General features: G+C 39.2%; 1 protein-coding gene across 1 annotated transcript; it reads left to right on the forward strand.

The window, feature by feature from the left end:
- Positions 1–269: 269 nt before the first annotated feature.
- Positions 270–16469, forward strand: slc25a28 (solute carrier family 25 member 28). Its single transcript, XM_026936821.3, has 4 exons — positions 270–803; positions 10793–11021; positions 13469–13525; positions 14749–16469. The coding sequence occupies exons 1-4, from the start codon at positions 465–467 to the stop codon at positions 15285–15287; spliced, it is 1164 nt and encodes a 387-aa protein (XP_026792622.1). The 5' UTR covers positions 270–464; the 3' UTR covers positions 15288–16469.
- Positions 16470–22970: the final 6501 nt, after the last annotated feature.

Consider the following 22970-nt stretch of genomic DNA (forward strand, 5'->3'; position numbering starts at 1 on the left):
TTAAAATGTATTTCTTTGGCCTTGTTAATAATAAAGTTAAAGTTAAAAAAGGTAAATTTAAAAGTTAACAGCCAGGCTCTTTTACAATTTATATGGTTAACGTGTGCATTCCTAAAATAAATTCATTCTGGGAGTAATACTTGTCTTCTTTTGCAAACTTCATGTCTAGGTTTCGTATATGTGTGGACACTGCTGTCGCTGACGTTTTTTGATTGACACCGTTTTCATCCAATCACAGAGCAGAAACATAGCTGGGCAGCGGCACTTCCGCCTGAGGCCTGCACGTCCTGTCATCCCGCGCTGCGCACTTCCCCACGCGTGGGTCACAGTTTGCCCTTTCCAGCCCAGTCATGGAGGTGTCCGGAGTGTAAACGCCTGGACAGTAGCGAGTAAAGCCGACGGATGTTTTTAGAATAATTGCAGCAAACACTTTGTTAACCAGAGGACTGTGTGTCTGGTTGCAAATGGAAGCCGATGGTTTGGTTCGCAGGAGGCGGATGAGCGCGGAGCCGCCCGGTGGAGATGGCGCGGTGGCAGGAGCTTCCGCCGGAGCAGAAGTGCGCTGGCTCGGAGGCAGGATCTGGGCTCTGTCCGAGGGCATAATGGGCACTCTGTCACCGCGAATAGGAGGCGAGTCGGAGCTTAGCACGGTGCAGCTGCATGGGTCCCAGGAGGTGACAGAGATTTCGGAACCAGACTACGAAGGTCTTCCTCAAGGAGCTTCAACCAGCACGTACATGTTAGCCGGGGCCGTGGCGGGGATCATGGAGCACTGCCTCATGTTCCCCATCGACTGCGTGAAGGTGAGTTAGCCATTAGCTTCGACCAGTCAGTCAAGTTATTTCAGCTATGTTCAAATTCTTCCAGTTAACTAGATGTGTCAAAGTTATTCTGTTAGTTAAGTGACTAGCACTAGTCTTAATTGAACTAAACATTTTTAGCTTATTACAGATATCTTTTTCAGCACGAGAACGTTATAAAGTTTCACTTGGCCTGACTTACGCACAAACAGGGCTTAACTTAAAGGCTTAGTTTGGGGCTGTATTTGCTCGGTGTTGCAATTCTTACACAAACTAACCTTTAACACTGAGCGCTGAATTAGCCACCATTAGCTAACTCAGTAACTAACTTCTGCTCCAGTCCACGCCTCCCTCCGTCTCCTGTGCTAGCAGGCTAATCACCTCGCTGCTGTGTCTGTGTAGTTATAGCTATATTACGTGTAATATAAAGTGTCACTTTGCTAATACGAGAATTGTTGCCTTTGTTGTTGTTGTTTAAGGTGTAATTGTTATGTTGTAAAACTATGCTTTAGTTTGCAGCTCCACAGTGTTCGCGCTCACACACACACACACACACATACACACACAAGGTCACACAATCCTGGGCGCAAACAGGTCACAGCATACACGATACCATGTCCCATTTTCGATATTATACCGATATCAGAGCTCAGAGAACGAGATATATTCAGACATTAGCTGCTGTGCTACTCTGTAGACTTCTATGTGGAAGCTCACAGGTGTGTTATGGAGTTGTGCACAGTGTTCATGTGCAAGATCTGGGTCAAGTCTATCAACATCACACACCTTCACAGCATAAAGTACACCACTGCACCTTCATTCAGCTTGCAGTTTTTGTTTCCATGGCCTCCAGAGGGTCTGGCTGTATTAGCGTTGGATGATCTAAATAATAATAGCAAAACTTCATATAACTATATCTGCTGTCTTCTTTTACAATGTACATTTACATTTATGGCATTACGCTTTTATCCAGGCTTAAGGGCCTTGCTCTAGGGCCCAGCCGTGGCAGCTTGGTGGTGCTGGGGATTGAACTCTTGACCTTCTGATCAGTAGTCCACCGTCTTAACCACTGAGCTACCACGTATCCCATATACATTGCGGTATTGAAGTGTCGTCAAAATGTTCAGCAATACTAAAATATGTTTAATTTACTGAAAAAACTACTTATAAAATAAGTTGGCATGCTGGCAGAGTGGAAAATCTGTTGAAGACTCAAATTGCCCAGAAGGTGTTGATTTAATTTTCTGTTTTCGCAGCAGCTCTGAGAGTACTGCTGTCTGTAAGGCAAATCACAGGGTTATATTAACGCACTTGTTCTGATAACTCACAGGATCTTTGTGAAGCTTTTTTGTAAGGAGATGTTTATTTAACATTAATGAAAGCAGTGTTTTGTAACTGTCCTTGAAGTTTTCCACTAAAGGAAAGTTTTCAGGACGGAGGGCTTTGTGCTTTGAAGTTTCTCAGTAGCATGACAGTCTGCTATCTCTGTCTCTTTACTGTAAAGAGGAAATGAGGGAACGAGTGTTTATAGCTGTTATAATGTATGTGATAACAGGAACTCATTTGTTTCACAGATCTTTCACAACATTAAAGGTAACTTTAAATGGATAAAATGCAAGATGCTTTGTTCTTTAATCAGGGGTCGACAAACCTCTAGGCCGGGCACCTGGGACAAGTAAAGTCTACCATCAGAAAAAGACCAAAAAAAACCAAAAACAAAACCCAAATCCCTTCTCCTTGTTCACTTGCAAAACAAAACATGTTCATTTATATTTAGTTATGTTTAAATGCAATGCACTTCACGAGAATGCATCTCATGTTGATGCTGTAAATATAGCATGTGCTACTAGTTCAGTGCCACTGCTGCACCACACACAAGTGGAGGCACGTTACAGTGGATGGTAGGATGATCATTTCTTCTTTTTTTTAAGACGAGCTTTTCAGAATCAGGAACATGCTGATATGCGGAAACATTAACAAAACTGAGCAAAATAAAGTTCAGTACATAGCTGTCATATAACTCTCCTGCTATAAGTAAATAATGCTCACATGTAATCTCATAGGCAGAATATTGGCCAGCCCCTTTTTGTTGAGGGAATAAATATGATGTGATACATTAGAAACTTAGACAAGGATAATGATCATATACTCGTACGTTTAACTTATCTGTATTACAGCCAGTAAGTAAAATACAGGATTACTCTTCATTTTTATTTAATTGCAGTTACTTATGATGTACTTGCATTACATACTGTATAGACTTTCAACTATCCTGTGTAAAACAATATTGAATTTATTATTTAAATTTATTATTTTAAATAAATTTTATTATTTAAATTTATCATCTAAAGATAAGATTTGTTTTCTAATTTAACTCAGCCCCTTTAAATTAGTTAGCTGTAGGCTAGTGTGTGAGTTCGCGTCAGGTGGCTGTGAAGTCGCTCAAGTTCAAGTCACCAGAAATGAGTGGCTGTTTTGCTAAATGGAAATATTCCCATTACTTCAATTTTTTGACACATATGTATACAAGAACATCACAGTAAAACGTAAGTTATGTGATGGGGAAAAAAAACCCTATCGGCTTCTCTCCGAAGCACAAGTAACTTACTGAAGCACCGGACACGGTAACATAGACAAACACTTTTGAGTGATTCGTGTACAGAGACGGATGAAACTGCAGCCAGCCCTGTTATGTAGGCAAAACTTGATTGAACTTTATATTTATATATATATATATATATATATATATATATATATATATATATATATATATATAAATATAAAGTATACAGTATATAAAGCATACATACATATATATAAATGAATTTTCAACACTATTTACAGCAGTGATTCTTTTTTTTGTGTCAGTGCTCAGCTTAGTGAAAATATGTATACATTCATTTGAATCAGACAAGATCCAGTCAGTGGATCAGAGCGGATAAAAACTTTTCTGTTCATGGTAGACGATTGAACTGATAACCCTTATGCCTGAGGGATAAAAAAAATAGTGTGTGAGAGGAGCAGTGTGTCTGGACTTGGCAGAATGACTTGAAGAGGTCTTATAAGACAATGCACTTTTTCATTTCGTGTCATTATCAGATGTGGAGCTTCTCTTTAGTAAAAGTGTAGCTTTTGGAGGAGTCGTCATGAGTTCATGAGTGGTGAGCAAAAATACTTGTGTTTTGAACTGCAACAAAATTGCTCACTATTTTAAAAAGTAAAAAAAAAATGTTTTAACAAGGTGACTTGAAATGCTTGAGTGCTTTTTTTCTTGTAAGCCCTGTTATTTGAAGTTGTACGTTAATTTCCTTATGCACTGTGTTGCTGTTTGTCTGTCTGTGAGGTTAGTCAGAATGAAATCCTACCACTTGATGCGCCAATATTAGAGATTACAAAGGCGAAGAGCATGTGTCCACTTGCAGCTTCATTGCATGCTGTTCATTTCAATGGAGAAATCTGCTGCATTCACACACACAATAATGATGGTGGTGTGGCGAAACCTTTCTCACATGCCTTGTGTTTTGTTTCGCCAATCCAGCGCAAAAGAGAGACTTCTGACTTTCCCCATCCAAATCTAAGTCATCATCTTGGAAACACCCAGAGAGAAGAGAAACTCCGCTAGGCTTAGGACAATTGATTATAGTATTGAGAATCGGCATTTAGATTAGCATATAGAATAGATTCCAAGCTGGACGATTTAAATGTCTGTCAGAAAATGATGTGTCGGTATTTTTAAGATTAACAAAAGTAAGTTGTTCTGTATTCTTTTCATCTATTTTGCCTCCTTATATGAAGCTTAATATCCTGCTGTCCGACTTCGGAGCAGAGCAACAGAAAAACTTTTTCTGACGCATCTTAGCTGCTCTTGTCCGCCCTGTCGAACAGATAAAGCAGCAAATGTCTTTGCTCTCAAAACACGAGCAGAGGTCTTCATTGAGAATATGAAACAGCGTATTGTTTAGCAGGGTGACTTCACTAAGTATCTCCACTGCTGTTCCCCACAGAGCACGTGTAAACCTAGTTTATATAATTGTATTTAAATTCCATAATGAGCTTAGTTACGACTAATAACTAGTTACATTTATTTACAATCCCAGACATCAGATTTGCAGGATTCCTGACCTTATTAACGAGTAATAAATCCAAAACTGACTACAAAATAATGCTAGCAATTACAGCTACGGCCGATTCAGATTTTTTTTCTGCAGTAATGCCATAACGTGTATACGACACATGTTACGTATGTCTGACCACGCCCCCTTCTTTTCCCCCTTTAAGGCACAGGCGCTACTATCGTCAATCAGTGCTAGTTAAGGGGCACGATAGACACACAATCTCACACGCCTAGCCTGAGTGCCTTGTGGTTAAGCAGATTTCATGTCCAGGATATTAATTTTTAGTGGCCGTTGCCTGACAGACAAGTAAGTTCAGCAACAAGAAAAAGAGAAAAACTCCACTCCCTATTGACTTTTGCAAAACAAAAATTTTTATTAAGTGTGTAAGCTGTTTAAACTTAAATTGCTTCATGATGCCCCATGCACTAATCGTACCGAATCGCACCGCCTGCTGCACTACACACATCTGACTGATCCAGATTATTACCTATGCATTCCTTCTACTGTATTTTAGAAAGATTTTTAATCTCCATGTAAAACTGCTTATTTAAAGTCAGCTTCAGAATTATTAGCACCCTTGTTAAAAGGTCTTTTGAAAAATGACTGTGGTTATTTGAATTATTCTCACTGAAAATGTGAAATCGAACCTAATTGAAGTGAAATCATTCTAAGAAAAGAAAAACCACGATGAGTTAATAAATTATATGGCCAAATGTTTGTGGACACCTGACCATGTAGTGGGTTCCCGATGTAGTCCCACTTTGCTGTTATAATAAGCTCCACTCTTCTGGGAAGGCTTTCCACTAGATTGTGGAGTGTGGCTGTGGGGATTTGTGCTCATTCAGCCACAAGAACATTAGTGGGGTTGAGGTCAGGGATCTGGGCAGGTCGCTCGAGTTCTTCCACACCAAACTTGGAAACCATGTCTTCATGGAGCACGCTTTGTGCACAGGGGCATTGTCGTGCTGGAACATGTTTGGGCCATTTAGTTCCTAATTGTAATACTACATAATACAAAGATATCCTATACTATTGTGTGCTACCAACTTTGTCGCAACGGTTTTGGGAAGACCCACATATAGGTGTGATGATCAAGTGTCCACAAACTTCTGGCCATGTATGTATGTAAAATGTATATGTGCAACCTCCCGTTTCCCAACATAACATCTCTGTCTTCTCCTATAATACTCCTGTAAAGTTTGGAAAATGCATAGCAGACCACTCCTCGATGCAACAGTTTTCTCTTGTGGACTCTCTTCTTCAGCTTACCCCACAGGGTTTAAGTGGTGTTTAGTTCAGGGGACTGGGATGGCTGTGTCAATATTGTGATTCTGTCGTCATTGAACCATGACCCATTTGCCACTTCTTAGTAGAGACAGCCAGATTTACATTTAAAATCACCTTTTACTTCATGGAGTCCATGACCCCATGTATCCTTACAAGGTTCACAGGGCTTTTGGAAGGACACACATCATCACAGATCCTCCACCATACTTAACAGTGGGGATTAGGTTCTTTTCTGTAACCTGCTTTTTACATCTCATTAAATACAATCATCGTGTTCAGTAACTGATGGTTATTATGAGGTGTAAAAAGCACCTCTTGTTACACCAGACCAACCAAACAGATTGGTGGCATGTTATTGTAGATTTGGAGATTGGAGACTGCAAAATACTACTCTGGCAAATCTCCAACTATGATTCTTGGAGAAATCGTTGCCTTTCTAGACATCCCCCTTACTATGCGTGTGGGCAAAATACACTTGTGTTCCCCTCCAGACAGGTTCATTACAGCTCTTGTTTTAAAATTCTTAGTTATTACTCTACAGTGGATATGGGCATTTTCAGCTAGTTCGATTTTTTTTTTTAATAGCCGATTGTCTCATTTCATTTGTGTAATCTTCCTTATCATGATGAACAAGTAAGGGAATTTGGCCTCTGACTTACCTTATATTTATACCTGTGTGAAACCGTCAAGGAACACTTTACGTCTGATCTTAAAGAAAAATAAAAAAGGAACATGCTTCAGTTACATCTTGTTCATAAGGATTTCCCGGGGTATCAATAATTGTGACACGTATGTAGTTTTTAAACTTTTTGTTTTTGATAAGTGTTTATTTATGATAAATTCAATTAAAGATTAGATTTCTAATTTCTTTTATTTCTAATGATTCTTGCGTCTTTACCCAGGGCGCCAATAATTCTACAGCAGACACACTTTTTTTTTTTTTTTTTTTTTTTTTTTTTTTATATATATAAAGATCGTGACTTTTTTGGATCATGTTTTTAGTTTTCAATAAAGATGAATACTTGGTCAAGTTCAGGAGCTGTATTTTCTGAAGTGCTAACAGGAAGGGCATCTTTCTTGCAACACTTCCAAAGAGTTTGCACATGACCATTTTGAAACATGACAACCAAAAAAATAAACTAACTTGTGCAGTTCTAAAATTGAGATGTTTGGCTTTTTCCCCTCCTGCACAATCCTTCAGCTATTTCGGACATTTGAACATTTATGTCCATAATTTCTGACAAATGGTATTACTGTACTATTACTATATATAACTGTTTATTACAAGATTTGTTGACCTGAGACTGAGAGATTATTATTATTATTATTATTATTATTATTATTAGGGTATTTTTATTATTATGGTATAATAAGGGTATTGTTTTTATTTTAAGTTTTTCCAAATGTTTATGTAGAAAATTTTAAATATTCTGTGTAATGTTTATTTTATGTCATATTGATTGCACAAAATGGATTAATAAATATAATGCAGTTTTTTTATGGGAAGAAATGTATTTCAGCGGTCGTCAGTATACCTGGGTTCAGCACTAAAGTATCACCTGCAACATTAAAAATAACTACATTGAATAGCAGACCTTTTCCAGGAGTAAATATGACCTGAAATGTGAATCATTTAGTATTACATTGTTCTGTTTAAGGATTTATATGTACATTATGGTCTATCAAATGCTGTACTATTTCCTTTTTTTATATTTATGGTTATTTACAATGTTGTATTTCTCAGTTGACTCATTGGACCATCACCAAGGTACTTCTTTCTTGCTATTTTAAAATTGGGATGAGTCCCACATGTGCATATCTGTCAGCACTGGAGCCATGGCAGACATTGCTGAGCACATTTGGGAAGCCTTACTCAGTATTGCTTGGGACACCACAGTCACAGAGAGACGATTACGCAAACACAGGCAAGAGGTTTTGTTTGCAATCCAATCAGAGGTTATCATTCAGGCTCAGGGTTTTCCAGGCAAACACCATCACACTGATTTCCTTGCACATTTCTTTGCACATGTTAGTAATGATTCATATTAAATAAGGCAAAGCCAAAGGACTGCAGAGGAAGTAGAAAGAGGTGTTTTGGAATGCTCAGTGTGTTTTGTAGTGACTCCTAGTGCCTATGATATGCCAACCATAGTTATGTAGGTAATTTGCATTTCTCATTTGTATCATGAAGATTCTTATAAATCTCTTCCTGTTTGACTGCTGATTTCCTCGTTTGTCTCACGTGCAGCTCTTTCTGCAGACAGAGAGTGCATTCTGTTAGATCATGCCCAGACCTTAGTCGTTATACAGGGAGGCCGTGTCCTTACAGGTTCTGCATTCCACAGCAAGACTATTGCACGAGAGCTAGGCTGAGATGAGAACAGCACTCTACAGGTCCAAGTGTTGCCACAAGACTGCTGTATGTGATATGCTTTGATTTAATATGGCATAATATGACGTTGGTATTCATTGAGCATAAAGCAGTATTCAGCATTCGGAGTTGAACTATCTTGTTAGTAAAACAGCTTACTTCATGCCTGCCATGTACATATAACAAATTTATTAGTGTTCTTATGAAACCAATGTAGTTAACTAACAGTAATTATTACAGGAGTATCTCAGGCATTTTAGGGGGGGGATGTTAGTTAAGTTTTTGAATTCCTAGCACAGGTATAGCCTAAATAATATTTTATGGTCCTGTGACCATAATGATCAAGTGCAACATGCATGGCCATATGCACTACAGCAAGCAAATACAGTCAAATATAGTATTAAAATAAGTTAAAAGTTAACATGCGTGAAATGTTTAGTGTGACAACCATGTGTACATTGTGAAGCACACACTCACACACTCTATACAGAGATGAGTGATTTATGCAAGGGATCACTCATCCCATGTGAATCGATTATAATTAGTACAGATTACAGTCCTCCCTCAACATTACATAACCGACATATGTCTGGAAATCTTGTCCTGCAAAAAGACACACACACACACACACACACACACACAATAGGATGTGTGTAATATATTTCCTTTAATCTTCACCACTGGCTTGTGTGTTTTTAAATGGTCGATTAATACTGTGAAAGCGTGATATTATTAGGCTAGGTTATCATACTGTAAAAATTTCAAAGTGTAAAACCAATATTAGATCAAATGCAAGACAACTGAAAAAGCAGCCCTTAATTCCTTCTATATAGATAACCCCCAACCCCCTTTTTTTCCCCTCAGTGATTGTTGGGCTGCAGGTGTTGCTTTCTGAAGCATGCTGTATTGTTGTTGTTGTATGTACAGGACACAAAATGCTCAAGGGAAAGGATGCTAAGGAAGCTGTTAGATAATTCCTCTGAACACCCAGCTGCAGACTGCCTTTAATGGGACGAACCTATACAATGCAAGGCCAAGCTTCAGTCTTGCTGCCATGTGTGTGACCTTAATGTGTTTATAAAAAGCTTAGTGGAGGAAGGGCAGCGCCAGACATGCACAGACTTTTGGACCATGTTATAATGGGACATTGTGTCTTGTCTCGAATGCTTTGTTTGATTTGTTTCATGTATGTTTGCTTGTATTTGTCTTCTTTCCGTGATTGACGTAAGAGCAAAAGGTCAAGAAAAGTATGGTCAGAGTCCTTACAGGCATGTCTGTTTGATTAGTGGCCATTTTATTAAGGCCCTAGTTGTATCATTTATCAAAAAACTGATAGTCAGGCTGACATTTCAAAACCAGGTGTATCATTACTGTTAAAATCTGCCAAAAATATCATGAACGATTTGTGGTCTTTGGCTTGAATAATACCAAAATACAATTGTTCTGGCTATTGTATATGCGCATCTTCAACAGTGAGTAATACTTAATAATCACTAACTAACTGTTATTACTAATTATAATGGAGGAAGTTTTATTCAATAAAATAAAATGTTCATCAGGTCATATGGCTGTTCCTGGATTATCTCATGTATGGGTACAATATAATGGCTTCTATGTATTTCACTATGTGGACAGTAGAAAGCCATTTTGTATTTACCCAACATCTTGATTTACTAGCAATATGTAGTAAATATAAGGTGTGCAGAGGTGTACTGTGGGCACTCTAAAATCCTACCAGGCTGAGACCTATACTATTGCCTGCACATGTTCACAAATACATGAATGCAGAAGTATACACCAGGTCTTAAGAGTCACAAAGCTTGGCCTGCTCCTGTTGGCATGGAGAGGATAACTGGCTGTGAGAATCTGATAGGCCTGGACACTTATCAGCAAGGCAATTGGCTCTTTTTATTGAAAAGTGCGATTTCCCGTATGTCCTATTTTTTTATTTATTTTTTTTTCACCCCATGTCTGTAAATTAAATATGATTTAGGTAAAGGATGTGATCCTATCCCTTTGCTCTTTACTTGTCTCCCATGAAAACTACTCGTGCTAAAGATGTGTTAGAGAATTAAGCTGATTTCAGGGATTAGGTACTATTAGTCAAAACATTTGCATAGCTAATGCATGCTTAATCTCTGGTGCAGATGTTCTTTTCATTCTCAGCAAATTGAATTGTCCTAATTTGCAATATTACTGTTTACTCTGTTGTCCTTCAGACCCGCATGCAGAGCTTGCAACCTGATCCAGCTGCCCGTTACCGTAATGTAATGGATGCTCTGTGGCGAATCATGAGGACTGAGGGCATCTGGAGGCCAATGAGAGGCCTGAATGTCACAGCAGTGGGGGCAGGGCCCGCCCATGCACTCTACTTTGCCTGCTACGAGAAGCTAAAAAAGAGTCTTGGCGATGTCATCTACCCAGGAGCCAACAGTCATTTGGCGAACGGTACACCTCACTCGCCACACTTCAGACCAAATAAATAAACACAGAATCAGAAATGATATAGATAAACAAGATGCTCTTTAATAGTTAAAAAATGCTTTTAGTGTAATAACAAGTTTAGGGCTGTCACAGCTACTCAATTATAATAGAATACTCAATTATTTACAGAAATCCTCAGTGAAAATTTCACATAATCAAATATTTGCCAAAAGATGCTTCAGAAGTTGGCGATACTGCGACTCAAAGTCGGCTTTACAACAAACAGCAAGGAAGAACATTCAGCTTCATGGCAGAAACAATGTGCAAAAGGCTAGGTCTAAGCAAGAAAAGGCGTGGTAAATTAGTAAAGAGAAATATACAGTTACTCCATTACAGCATGTTTAATATTCACATGTTTATAAATACTGCTGCATGCAGGTGTGTAGCCGACGGAAGATAACAGAAGGTGAATAAAACAAAATGAAAATGTTATTGTTTTTGATTAAATGATAAGCACTGTGTCTGTGCGAATATATAATTATGTTCAGTTGACCAGCTTTAAACTACTTTTAAATGACTAGCGATTGGATCTGACACCCTGATCCCATGCTAAAGGCCTGTCACAGCAAGCAGAAGCTTTCACTCAGAATCTTAATATTTTCATCTTAATATAGGATCAGTATAGGATAATATAGGATTTAAATCAGATGCATCTACATTTATTTACATTCAGTCTGTTTTATGTGACGCTTCCTGTGTAGCGAGGAACAGCCACTTTAGGAATTTTTTTAACTGGATACTTTCTTAGTCAAGTAGATATTTAGGTTATAACTTTTAATAATAACTTTCATTTTTACTTGTGGTTTTACTTGGATAACTATTTGATGCTCTAGCCACCTGACAATAACATGAACTTGTTATTATGATGAAAGTGCAAACTTTTTTTTTTTATAACATTGCAACATTAAGAACTATATTTTGTTTTCATTAATGAATGACTTTAACTTAGCACTAACAAATCAGTTAAATTATTTAGTAAATATTTAACAAAAATTATTTTATTTTTATTTTTCTTCCTTGTCTCAATGTCAGTAAGAAACAGTAATGCTACAGAAATTTTTGTTTGGAAAAGCCATGCATTATATTTTAAAAAAAATTTTATATACATTATAAAAAAATACAGTAACTGTTGGGGATTTATTTTTCATTAATAAGTCAGAATTTTAGAATAAAATGATTTAAATTTATATAGCACTTAGATGTAGTATTTATCTGGAAAAAAAACAAATAAGTACATTTATCTGTACAAGTAGATTTTAATGTGCCATATGATATCAATTACTTGAGCATTATTATTCAAAAGAAAGAGTCAACTAATCGATTATCAAAATAATCAGTAGTGACAACACTAAACAAATGCTTTCCTCATAACATCGTGATGTTTTCTAGTAATAATGAGATGTCTTGTACTGCTTTCTTCATTATTATGAGATGTTTTGTTGCAGTAACAACATGCTTTTCTCGTAATAACGAGATGTTTTCTTATAGCAACAAGATGATTTTGTCATACTAATGAGATGCTGGAGGAGGAAAAACCACAACTGCTTAAACCATGAAGTGTTTATTAAATATACCTCTCTACACTATCAGTTATATGCCCTTCAACCTCTACTCTTACCTTCACTCTTTTTTCTGTTTTTTTTTCCCTCAATTGCTATTTTCCCTCTGAGTGATCTGAAATCTACATTGTATGTAACAGCAAAGAGGCCTACGAAGCTCTTAGAGCAACGTCGGTTAACACAACACTGATGCCTGGTGTTACTTTGCCTTTTCTCTTTTTCTGTTTCTCTTTATGCCTAGGTGAGGGGCAGAGTGGGTGAGTAGCCTCTGGAGTGCTCATCAGGTTAAAATTCCCTGCAACATCAAAGGGGAAGACCTTTGGTTATTTCAAAAGGAGCGACTTTGCTTTGTGTGGATAAACCTGTTATTTACTACCACATTTCCACCTTTTTGCGAAGTTTCTCAAATATTTTTTTTAAAGATATGCATTAAATGCACTTATTGCAGTTCCTCATTTATGCTCCATTATTATTATTATTATTATTATTATTATTATTGTTATTCTTCAAAGCAGTTACATTTTTTTTTTTAAAAAGTGTTTATATGTGTATGATATTAAGGTAAATCAGGTAAATGAGTTACTGGGTTAAAGGAAGTTTGTGTTATGAGCTGGTACGGAGTGTAAATTGGAATAAAAGAGAACAGAAGGTGCATTCTGTCCTGTGTTACAGTCACATTCCTAATACAACACTCAGCAAATCTTTAATCTCTTCCAAATAAGCTGAGGCTCTTTGTGGCTGCCTTTATAAGTGGTCTGCAGGGATCAGATTGCAAAATGTACCTGCGATTCCTCTCCGCTCTGTCTCCTACCTGTCTCCTTGATGCTCACTGTTAAGGGTTTATTTTGGCAGGAGCTGCAGGATGCGTGGCCACACTGCTTCACGACGCCGCCATGAACCCGGCTGAAGGTACTTACTCTTGATGCTAATTCTCAAGCACCCACATTCACATCTGATCAGTCTATTACAGGGGGCTCTCTTCTTATCCACAAGAGTCCAGTCTAGCTGCAGGTTTTTAATACTAGACAAACAGGAGCCACACGTAATAGTTGTTTGAACACCAAGATAAGGATGGGCGATATGACAAAAATACCATAGCTGGATTCTTAAAGGCATTTCTGTGATACACAGTATGTACCACAGTATGGTTTGCTCACAAACTACCAATGAAAAACAGCAGTGTGGTGCTTAAGAAAACTGTTTGATAATGATTGATAATGATTCAATGTGTAAAAACATTTTTTATATATATATATATTTAAGAACATAATTTTCGTTCATGAAGAATATTCAAAATGGGAAAAAATATATACAGTTTTGAAGTCTAAGAACAAAATTTTAACAAAAAAATTAGCTGTTTCTAGTCAGTTTCAAATTATTAAAAAAAACAAAACTTTAAATATCATAGTATCCAAGCAATCTCAAAAAAGTGTATTATAACAATTTAATTCTGTCATCCAGACATCCCTGAGACACTAGTTGAGCTGTAAGTGCTTGGTTGCAATATAAAACCTACAGCTATGCAGGTTCTTTGCAGTTAAGATTGGAGATCCCTTGTCTTGTCTGTAAGATCATTAGAGTAGTTCCTTTACACTTTGCATTTCTTACCAGTAGGTGGCATCAAAGAGCTGTTTAACTGACTGGCAACATGAGTAAACCAGGAAAGAGGTCTGTAGGCTCATAAAAGGCTCGTAAAGGGATGTCCTATGGGAGAACATAGCCTTCACTGTAATTAACAGCTGCACCGCACCGGAATGCTCTCATCTGTGGCCTGAGTTTGACAGCAGTGCTCATGTGCTGGCATTACTCTAGTTCAGGCTTACACATCCAGGTGGCAGTACACACCTGCTCTGCTTCCTTGAACCACACATGCAGCTTAGCTCTTCCGTTCTCAGTAAACGGCCTCGACTGTGCTGAAAAGGCGACTTTATTTGATCCACTCATGTCCGGATGGAGCAGGCCACAGTGTATAATGAGTCTACACACTGCTCTTTTGATGGCAATACTGTATTTCAGTCATGACCTTTATATTTTGACTGGGTGTTTGTTAGCTGCTTAATGACCTCTCTCTTTCTCTCCTTTTTTTTTTCTGTTTCTCTCTGCCTGTTCCTGTGGCTCCGCCTGCTTTGCAGTGGTGAAGCAAAGGATGCAAATGTATAACTCGCCGTATCGGAGTGTGCTGGAGTGCATCCGCTGCATTTGGCGTCATGAAGGCACTGGGGCGTTTTACCGCAGCTATACTACACAGCTCACCATGAACGTGCCATTCCAGGCGCTGCACTTCATCACCTACGAGTACCTCCAGGAGATGCTGAACCCCCACAGACTGTACAACCCCTCATCTCATATGATTTCGGGAGCTCTAGCTGGGGCAGTGGCTGCTGCCGCCACCACGCCTCTGGACGTGTGTAAGACTCTGCTGAACACACAGGAGACGCTGGCACTGCACTCAGTGAGCCCCGGCCGCGCACACATCTCAGGCCTGGCCCATGCCTTCAGGACAGTGTACAGGCTGGGTGGCCTGCCTGCCTACTTCAAAGGTGTGCAGGCTCGAGTCATCTACCAGATGCCCTCTACAGCCATTAGCTGGTCTGTTTACGAGTTCTTCAAGTACATCATCACTAAGCATCGGCTCGAGCGCCTGAGGATGCAGAGGGACGGAGAGAAGTAGATGCTCGCTTGTTCATTGTCTAACCCTGCCCTTGATCAGCAACTCCCCTGGCCTTGACTTTCTCTCTCTCTTACCGTCTCTTCTGTTTGCTGCACCACCAATGAGACATGCATGCTGCAGAGAGACAGAGAGAAGTAGCCGCTAATACGCACACTCGTCTGGGCCAGTTCTCGCTCAGAAGATACCCTGGACTCCTCTCTGTCTCTGTCTCTTTTTCTCTCGCACAATCTACACCACTACACCACCACCAACCAGGGCTCCATACTGCACAGGGACACACTGATTGGACATTAGAACCAATATTTATACCCACACTTGCATTGCACTAGCATTTCAGGCAGCCCAAATGTGATTACTCTTGGTCCCACCAGAGGGCATCAGAAGCCTCTGCTAAGATAAATTAAAAAAGTTGCTACGAGAGGAAGGTTTTTGAAATTCAGTGATATAGAATATGAAACTGTGTAATGTAGCCTTCTCCAAGCAGAGATATAGTAATGTATTTGAGAATATATTTTTGAAAATTCAACACATCAAAATTTTAACAAAAGTGAAAGTGTTTAGACCAAATAACATATGAAAGATGAATAGTGGTCAGGGATGGAAAAAAAAATTACACGATGGACTTTTCATAAGAATTGGTTTTGCTTACTTAAGTTTAAATCACTGTATTAGATCCAAGTTATATTCTGAAAGAATCCTGGGACCTGGGAATTTACCATCATGTGGTTTGAGTCTCCCAAGCATTTGAGAAAACATAGCTGGGAATAAATGCAGTTGAAGGAATTGCCATTCCCTTCTGATCTTTACAACATTACTGCATTATCTGTAAGCTGCATGGACAGCAATAACAGTGTTTAGTAATTGGAATATTGTTCTAATTTCTCCAGTTGTTCTTACTTGCACTGATTAAAACTGAAGGCCATTTAAGAGATGTAATTGTGGTTACTGTAATATGCCTTTACAGTAACGTGAGTGGTTGTAGGCAGAAGGATATAATGGCCTCTGTGAAACATCATAGCTGGTTTTTGACTGAAGTCTATTTTATTGCCCTCTGTGTTGCTTGACTACACCTTAATGTTGATAAGTTATGGAGTCTGTCCTGCTGGCATCTGTCTATGCTCTACCCTGTTCCCAGCTTTCAATAAAGTAGCAGCGCAGTAAGTACTGCCTGCATAACATGGAGTAATTTTTGCCTTTTCTGTCCAAAACATCCACTTATTAATTTTATAATAATGCAATTTCTCTGATGCAGCTAAATTCGCATATATTTGATACAGTGATTAATTATAATTTAAAGCCCCAAAAGAGTAGAAGCCTGAGTTTGTGATGGTATTGTGACAGCTTCCACCTCTCATGTTCATGGTATGCACGTTTCAGCTGCAGCAACTCTGAGCCACGAGAGTTGAAAGGGAGCTCTGTTGGTGGTATGTCCAATGTTTGGGTTAAATCACAGGTGCAGACGTGGCCTTTGACCATATGTGTCCTGACTCGAGGCAAGGTTGTGTGAGCTTTCACTTTACCTGCCTCCTCAATCCTGTTGAGCAATCGCCCCCAGAAGGGCTGAAGCTCGGAGAGAAATGAGACGACATATGAGGAATGGGAAGGAACCCGAAACTCAGACCAGCTGAACGTGAACTTGACTGGCAGGATCATGGTCTTTCCCCGACCATATGAGTGCAGGAGGTGTTAGTCCTTGTCAAGAAATGTTTTAACAGTGAGCAAGAAATTATGCAAACAAATCAGGCATGCTATCACCGCGTTACTGTGAGCCGGTATGACAGACTGCCGTCTCCTTTTGGGTCGTCAACCGTTTGTCTGGAGATTTTACTTCACCTTTGCACTTGAGAGGTATGTTTACCCTTCGTCTGAGAAGCAAGCCATAACCTGAGTCAGAAAAGAATGAGAAGGTGCTGGTTGTCAGATGCTCATTTCCACTTAGATGATTTGAATACTATTTTAACATGGAAATCAGGACAAGGCTTTACCCTTCAGATCCCTTAATGCTACATTAAACACAGAAGTCCGACACAAGCTCTGCAGTGTCTTTTTTTGTCACCTGAGAGTCCTCTAAACGAATCCTGAAGGACATCTCCAGCTCAATAACCTTCGACGAGAGTATAGACCGCCCACCAAGAAAAACGTTGCCTGTTGGCCTCGGTTCCCTTTCATTTTCTTTTGTTACAAACGAATACTTTGACACTTGATTTAGTGCCCTGAGTCATGTCATTATAATGTTTTTTGAATGTGGTAGCCCCCGTTTCCCATGTGCAATGCAAACACAGAGCAGACAGTGTGGTCATCCAGGATTAAATGTCTAACAGCTAGTTGCTTTTCAAAACCCTTCTCCAGGCACGAGATGATATTTTGCCACCCATCCAACACACATGCACACACTCATGTCAGTCAGGCACCTGTTCAAACAGGGAGTGTTAATGAGCAGTCTTTGTGTGTCTGAGTGTGTGTGACGGTGTGTATCGCCCCGCCCTGCCTCAGCATTCGTTTATCTCCGTCCTCCCATCCATGGCACGGCTGGCCAGCATGAGCTTGCCCACAATGCACGCTGATGAGCTTCCTTACAAGAGGCTGCAGAGGATTATGTGGAGGGTTTTTAAGTAACTGAGCTACAAAGTGTCTAGATTCTTTATGAGGAAACTGATTGATTTGCAGAGCTAGTGTCTGGGTTGATCATGATTACCTGATCCATAAACAATTTGAAGTCCCATAAGTGGGACAAAGTGAGAAAGTGAAAGTGTCCATATAGGTGTGTTCATATCTATGTGTTGGTTCAGTAATAGATTCGCTGACAGACAGCCTTGTGTTTGTTTTTTTTTCTCACTTTAATAAGGAGCCCTTATTGCTTAAGAGGATGGGTGTCTCTCAGCGAGCCTACTCAGTGATTTTCTATCACTGTCTTTAAATATAGTCAGGGATTATTTTTTATTGCAGCTATATTGATATATTTAAATATTTGATTTTTTTTTACTATTGAAGACTAAGTGAAGGTGAAAGGTTTTTTTATTCACACGAGACAGCCCATTCTGCCAGCCAGACATCCCTGAGGCAGTAGACGAGGTCTCAGTCATACATTCTGAACTGACAGCTGCTTGTTTTAGTCTCCAGCCTAACACAAAAAAACCCTTTTTTTATGTTAATACATTCTAACCACTTTCTGTCTGATAACTTACTGAACCGAATCCCCTCAAACCACAGCTTTGACCAGAGTTTGACTCCACTCTTCTGGGCTTAGTGTTTTCAGAGAGGGGTTGTGCTCTTCCCACTCTACTGCTGTGCATTTAATGCCTGTGTTTGTTCATCCGCTGATCTCTGACCCCCTAATGTCCCCAGTTGTGATATGGAGACCACTTGACTATGAACTCTGAGGTTGGGTGCTATGATGACCCATTCTCCTTCTCATAGTAAATGCACACAGCCTCTGCTAATCTAAACTATTTAGTCTAGTTGAGCAATTCTCTCAGCCCTGTTGCTGTAGTGAAACGCTGACGGGGCTTGGTGTACTGGAAGCTTTTAATGCAGGAAAATGCATCATGATTTTAAAACAATGCATACAGCATTTTCAGCCAAGGGATTTATTTTACGTGAAGGATGTCAGGATTTTCATTATCAGCATGTTGAAAAGACCAGTCTTTAGGTCATTAGGGCTAGTCTTTCTTATGTTTGATACAATCATAGAACATATGATGTCTATCATGGCATGACAGGCAGGCAATTCTGCGATAATCTTTTTTTTTTTTTTTTTTCTTTTTTCTTTTTCCCCCCTTTGGTGACATGACAGCACTCTACATGTACATGGAGTGTCAATTAATCAGAGGAGCTGCAATCTATTGTATGTCAGAAATAACAGGCAGCCCTGAATAGAAACCAACATCTGGTTTTTACCCAGATTTCCACAGCAGATCCACTTTCACTTTCTGACACCTCTTCTAGTTAATTGGCAGGATGTCAGTGGATGTCTCCCAAGCACTTGCTTATTTTCTTTTCTTTTTTTTTTTTTTGTAGTTGATGAAATATAGTTTGTGTATATACACACACCCTTTACTTTGCTTTATTACAGCTGTTTTTTTGGGAACACCTGCTCATCATTTTAGTTAGCCAGTCAGCCAATCATGTGGCAGCAGCAGCACAGTGCATAAAATTGTGCTCACATCAAACATCAGAATGGGGCAAAAATGTGATCTGACTCTGACCGTGGCATGATTGTTGCTGCCAGACGGGCTGAGTATTTCAGAAACTGATGATCTCCTGGGAGTTTACACAAAATGAAAAAAAAAGTCCTTGCATGTGTCCTCACAACATGATTCTACCACCATCATGCTTCACTGTGTTAATAGTATTCTCAGGCTAATGTGCTATGTTGGGTTTGTGCCAGGGACCAAAAGATCTATTTTGTTCAGACCATAGAATCTTTTTCCACATGTTTGCTGACTCTCCAACATGGGATTTCATTTCATTTCCATTTTTTAATAATGGATTTAATAATGTTCATTAGGATGTTCAAGGTTCGGGATATTTTTCGGGCGATGGCATCACTGGGATTCAAACACGTGATCTTCCAACTATAGGGAACACTTTTCTGTTGCACCACTTGGAAAGTTTAGGATGCTTTTTATAACCAAACTCTGACTGATACACTTTGTCCTGGAGTTATTGTGATAGCTCTTTGGTCTTCATGGTCATGTTTGTTTAGATACGTTCAACAAACTCTGGGGCCAGGAACAGATGTGTGTGTTTGTGTGTCGTTTGTACCCACAGCCTTTTTGAGTATTGTTGCTGACCATGTGCATCCTTTCATGACCATAATTTACCCATCTTCTAATGGCTACTTTCAGCATGACAGTGCACCATGTCACAAAGCAAAAGTCATCTCAAACTGGTTTCATGAACATGACAGAGTTCGGTGTTCTTTAATGGCCTTCCCAGTCACCAGATCTGAATCCAATAGAACACTTTTGGGACGTGATAGAATGGGAGCTTCCTAGGGTGCATGAAACTGCACCTGAGAAATCTGCAGGAATTGCGTGACGCAGTCATGTCAACATGGACCAGATTCTCTACAGAATGTTTCCAACATCTTGTGGAATCCATGCCATGAAGAATTGAGGCTGTTTCGAGAGCAAAGGGAGGCCCTAGCCAGTATTAGTATAGTGTTCCTAATAAAGTGTTCAGTGACTGTGTGTTTTCGATGCTCCTGGCGAGATTGAGAATACTCCCTCTTAGAATGCTGAAAGTTTGTATGTGTCATTTCATTTGGCAGAGAATCTATTTGTCAAGAGCACTCACTAATAACAACTATACCTCAGACACCACAAAGTAGAGGTGAAGGAGTGTCTCTATAGATGCCTACTCAACACTACACATCACTGTCAGTGAGGCTCTTAACTCATCCACTGTAACAGGGCTACAGTAACTGTTAGGAATGCTGAGGTTCTCATGGTGAATATGATGTGTGTGAAACTGTCTGGGCTTTGACAAGGCATTTGATCAGGTCTTCTTGCCCTCTCAGAAAGGCAGCTTAGGGGAGACAGCATGGCGCCCTGTTCCCTGTGTGTACGTTAAAAGCAGACACAAAGCTCTCCATGCTGGGAGGAGGCTGAACAGGGAGTTTGGTGGATCTGGGTGCCCTATGCTCCTCACTGTGGTGCTGAGGAATCCCGATGTCTGAGTGGAGAGAAGCTCCCAGGGCTGTCTTGTCTAAATAAGCAATGACTGAGTGAGCTCCCTTACTGCATTAGGCGCCCCGACTCACTTATCTACTACAAACTCAGCCTCAACACAAAACAAGAGCCAAAACGTCACCTAATGCCAAAGTGCACAGAAATACTGGGGCTCCCTGTAAAAACCTGCCATCACTTTGCTAAATAGTGTGATAATCCTAAAATGGATTTGGAGCAAAAGTCTTGTCATCTGACCATACAACACCAGAGGAATTAGCTTCAAGTGCTGAACTGAACTGTCAGTTGTCCTATCACACTCTTGCCATCATTCTCTTTTATAGATATCTAGTAAAGTACTCTCTGTATGCACTACAGTCATCAGTGTTTGACAGATTATAGTTTATAGAGTGCATTATGTTAAATGCTAATACAAATTATACCACAATACTCTCGAATTCTATCATGACAACATACAGTGAGGGGAAATAAGTATACAGAAACTATTGTTTTTATAATTTAATATACTTCCAGTGCATATATGCACTTCAAATTTATGCACATAATGTCTTTTGACTGTACTTATAAATATGAAGAAAAAATATGTATTCACAAGCATAAACAATTGCAATAAAACTATGCTTCCCTAAATTGTTAGGGAAGAAAGTGTTCAGACACTATAAATAAATATATTTTTTATTTATTTTTATATAAATTAATCAAATTCTAGATATAAATGCTGCAATAAATAAATAAATAAATGATTAAATAAATAAATAAATTCTCATGCATATTGTTGCCATTGGTTGAAAAGATTTCACACAACAAGTAGCATCATGGTGAAGGTGAAGGAGCTTCCTAAATTTCTCACGGACAATCCTGTTAAACAACACTCAAATGGAAAAAGCTACAGAGCCATCACAATGACCTTAAACATCCCTGTCACAACTGGTTCTATAATACGTGGACAGCATAGGCAATTGCTGTCAGACAAAATGGCTAAAAGCCTGGCTTCCCCTAAAATTTCATTAAAATGTGTCAACGAAATGTTTACCAAAGTGTCTATGTTATTCATCATTCTTGGTGATATTCAAATTTTAGGAAAACATATTACCAAATATCTCATTGAAATATTGCTCTGTTTGTGCATTAACACAAACTGTTTTTGGTGGACAGTCTGTGCAGTCTGTGTGAAAATTTTAATTAAAAAGTCAGGGAGCAAAAATAGGTCCTTCAGCTCTCTAGATACAGTAACACTGATTGGCTGACTGGCAGTGCTGTGTGTATATACACTATATGGCAAAAGTATACACTATACAAAAGTATGTGGACACCTAACCATTATACAGACTCCACTGTAGGCTTTCCACTAGATTTTGGAATGTGCCTGTGGAATTTTTTTCCCATTCAGCCATAAGAGCATTAGTGAAGCCTGACACTGATGTCGGGTGAGAAACCCTGGGGTGCAGTCGGTGTTCCAGTTCATCCCACAGGTGTTCAGTGGGGTTGAGGTAAGGGCTCTGTGCAGGCCTCTCGAATTCTACCACATCAACCTTGGCGAACCATGTCTTCATGGATCTCACTGTGCACGGGGCATTGTCATACTGGAAGAGACTTGGACTAGGCCATGTACTTTCAGTGAAGAGAAATCTTAATGCTACAGCATACAAAGACATTCTAGACAATTGTGTGCTTTCAACTTTGTGGGAACAGTTTGGGGAAGACCCTCATATGGGTGTGATGGCCAGGTGTCCACATACTTTTGGACTTTTCACAAACTTGAAGACAGTTTGCCAAGAGTAAGGGGTTAAAATTGAACCACAATGCTGCAGAAAGCTAATTACTTCTTACTATAGATGACTCAAAGCTGTAATTGTCAACAAGAGAGGGTGGCGAGTGAGTGACTGTTTACTGCTGCTATAACATAGGTGATAACAGGAAGTAACGTGTCTTGCAGATGTTCCATAACAATAAATGTCACTGTAACTGGTTAAAGGTATGATGTATTATTCAT

This window comes from Pangasianodon hypophthalmus, chromosome 3 (genome assembly GCF_027358585.1).
Source record: "Pangasianodon hypophthalmus isolate fPanHyp1 chromosome 3, fPanHyp1.pri, whole genome shotgun sequence".
In the NCBI taxonomy this organism is placed as follows: domain Eukaryota; kingdom Metazoa; phylum Chordata; class Actinopteri; order Siluriformes; family Pangasiidae; genus Pangasianodon; species Pangasianodon hypophthalmus.

Bases quoted from the DNA above. Each gene is read 5' to 3' on its own strand.
- slc25a28 (XM_026936821.3), top strand. From the start codon at position 465: ATGGAAGCCGATGGTTTGGTTCGCAGGAGGCGGATGAGCGCGGAGCCG. The intron at 804-10,792 runs GTGAGTTAGCCA...GTTGTCCTTCAG, and splicing joins TCCCCATCGACTGCGTGAAG to ACCCGCATGCAGAGCTTGCA. The intron at 13,526-14,748 runs GTACTTACTCTT...CCTGCTTTGCAG, and splicing joins CGCCATGAACCCGGCTGAAG to TGGTGAAGCAAAGGATGCAA.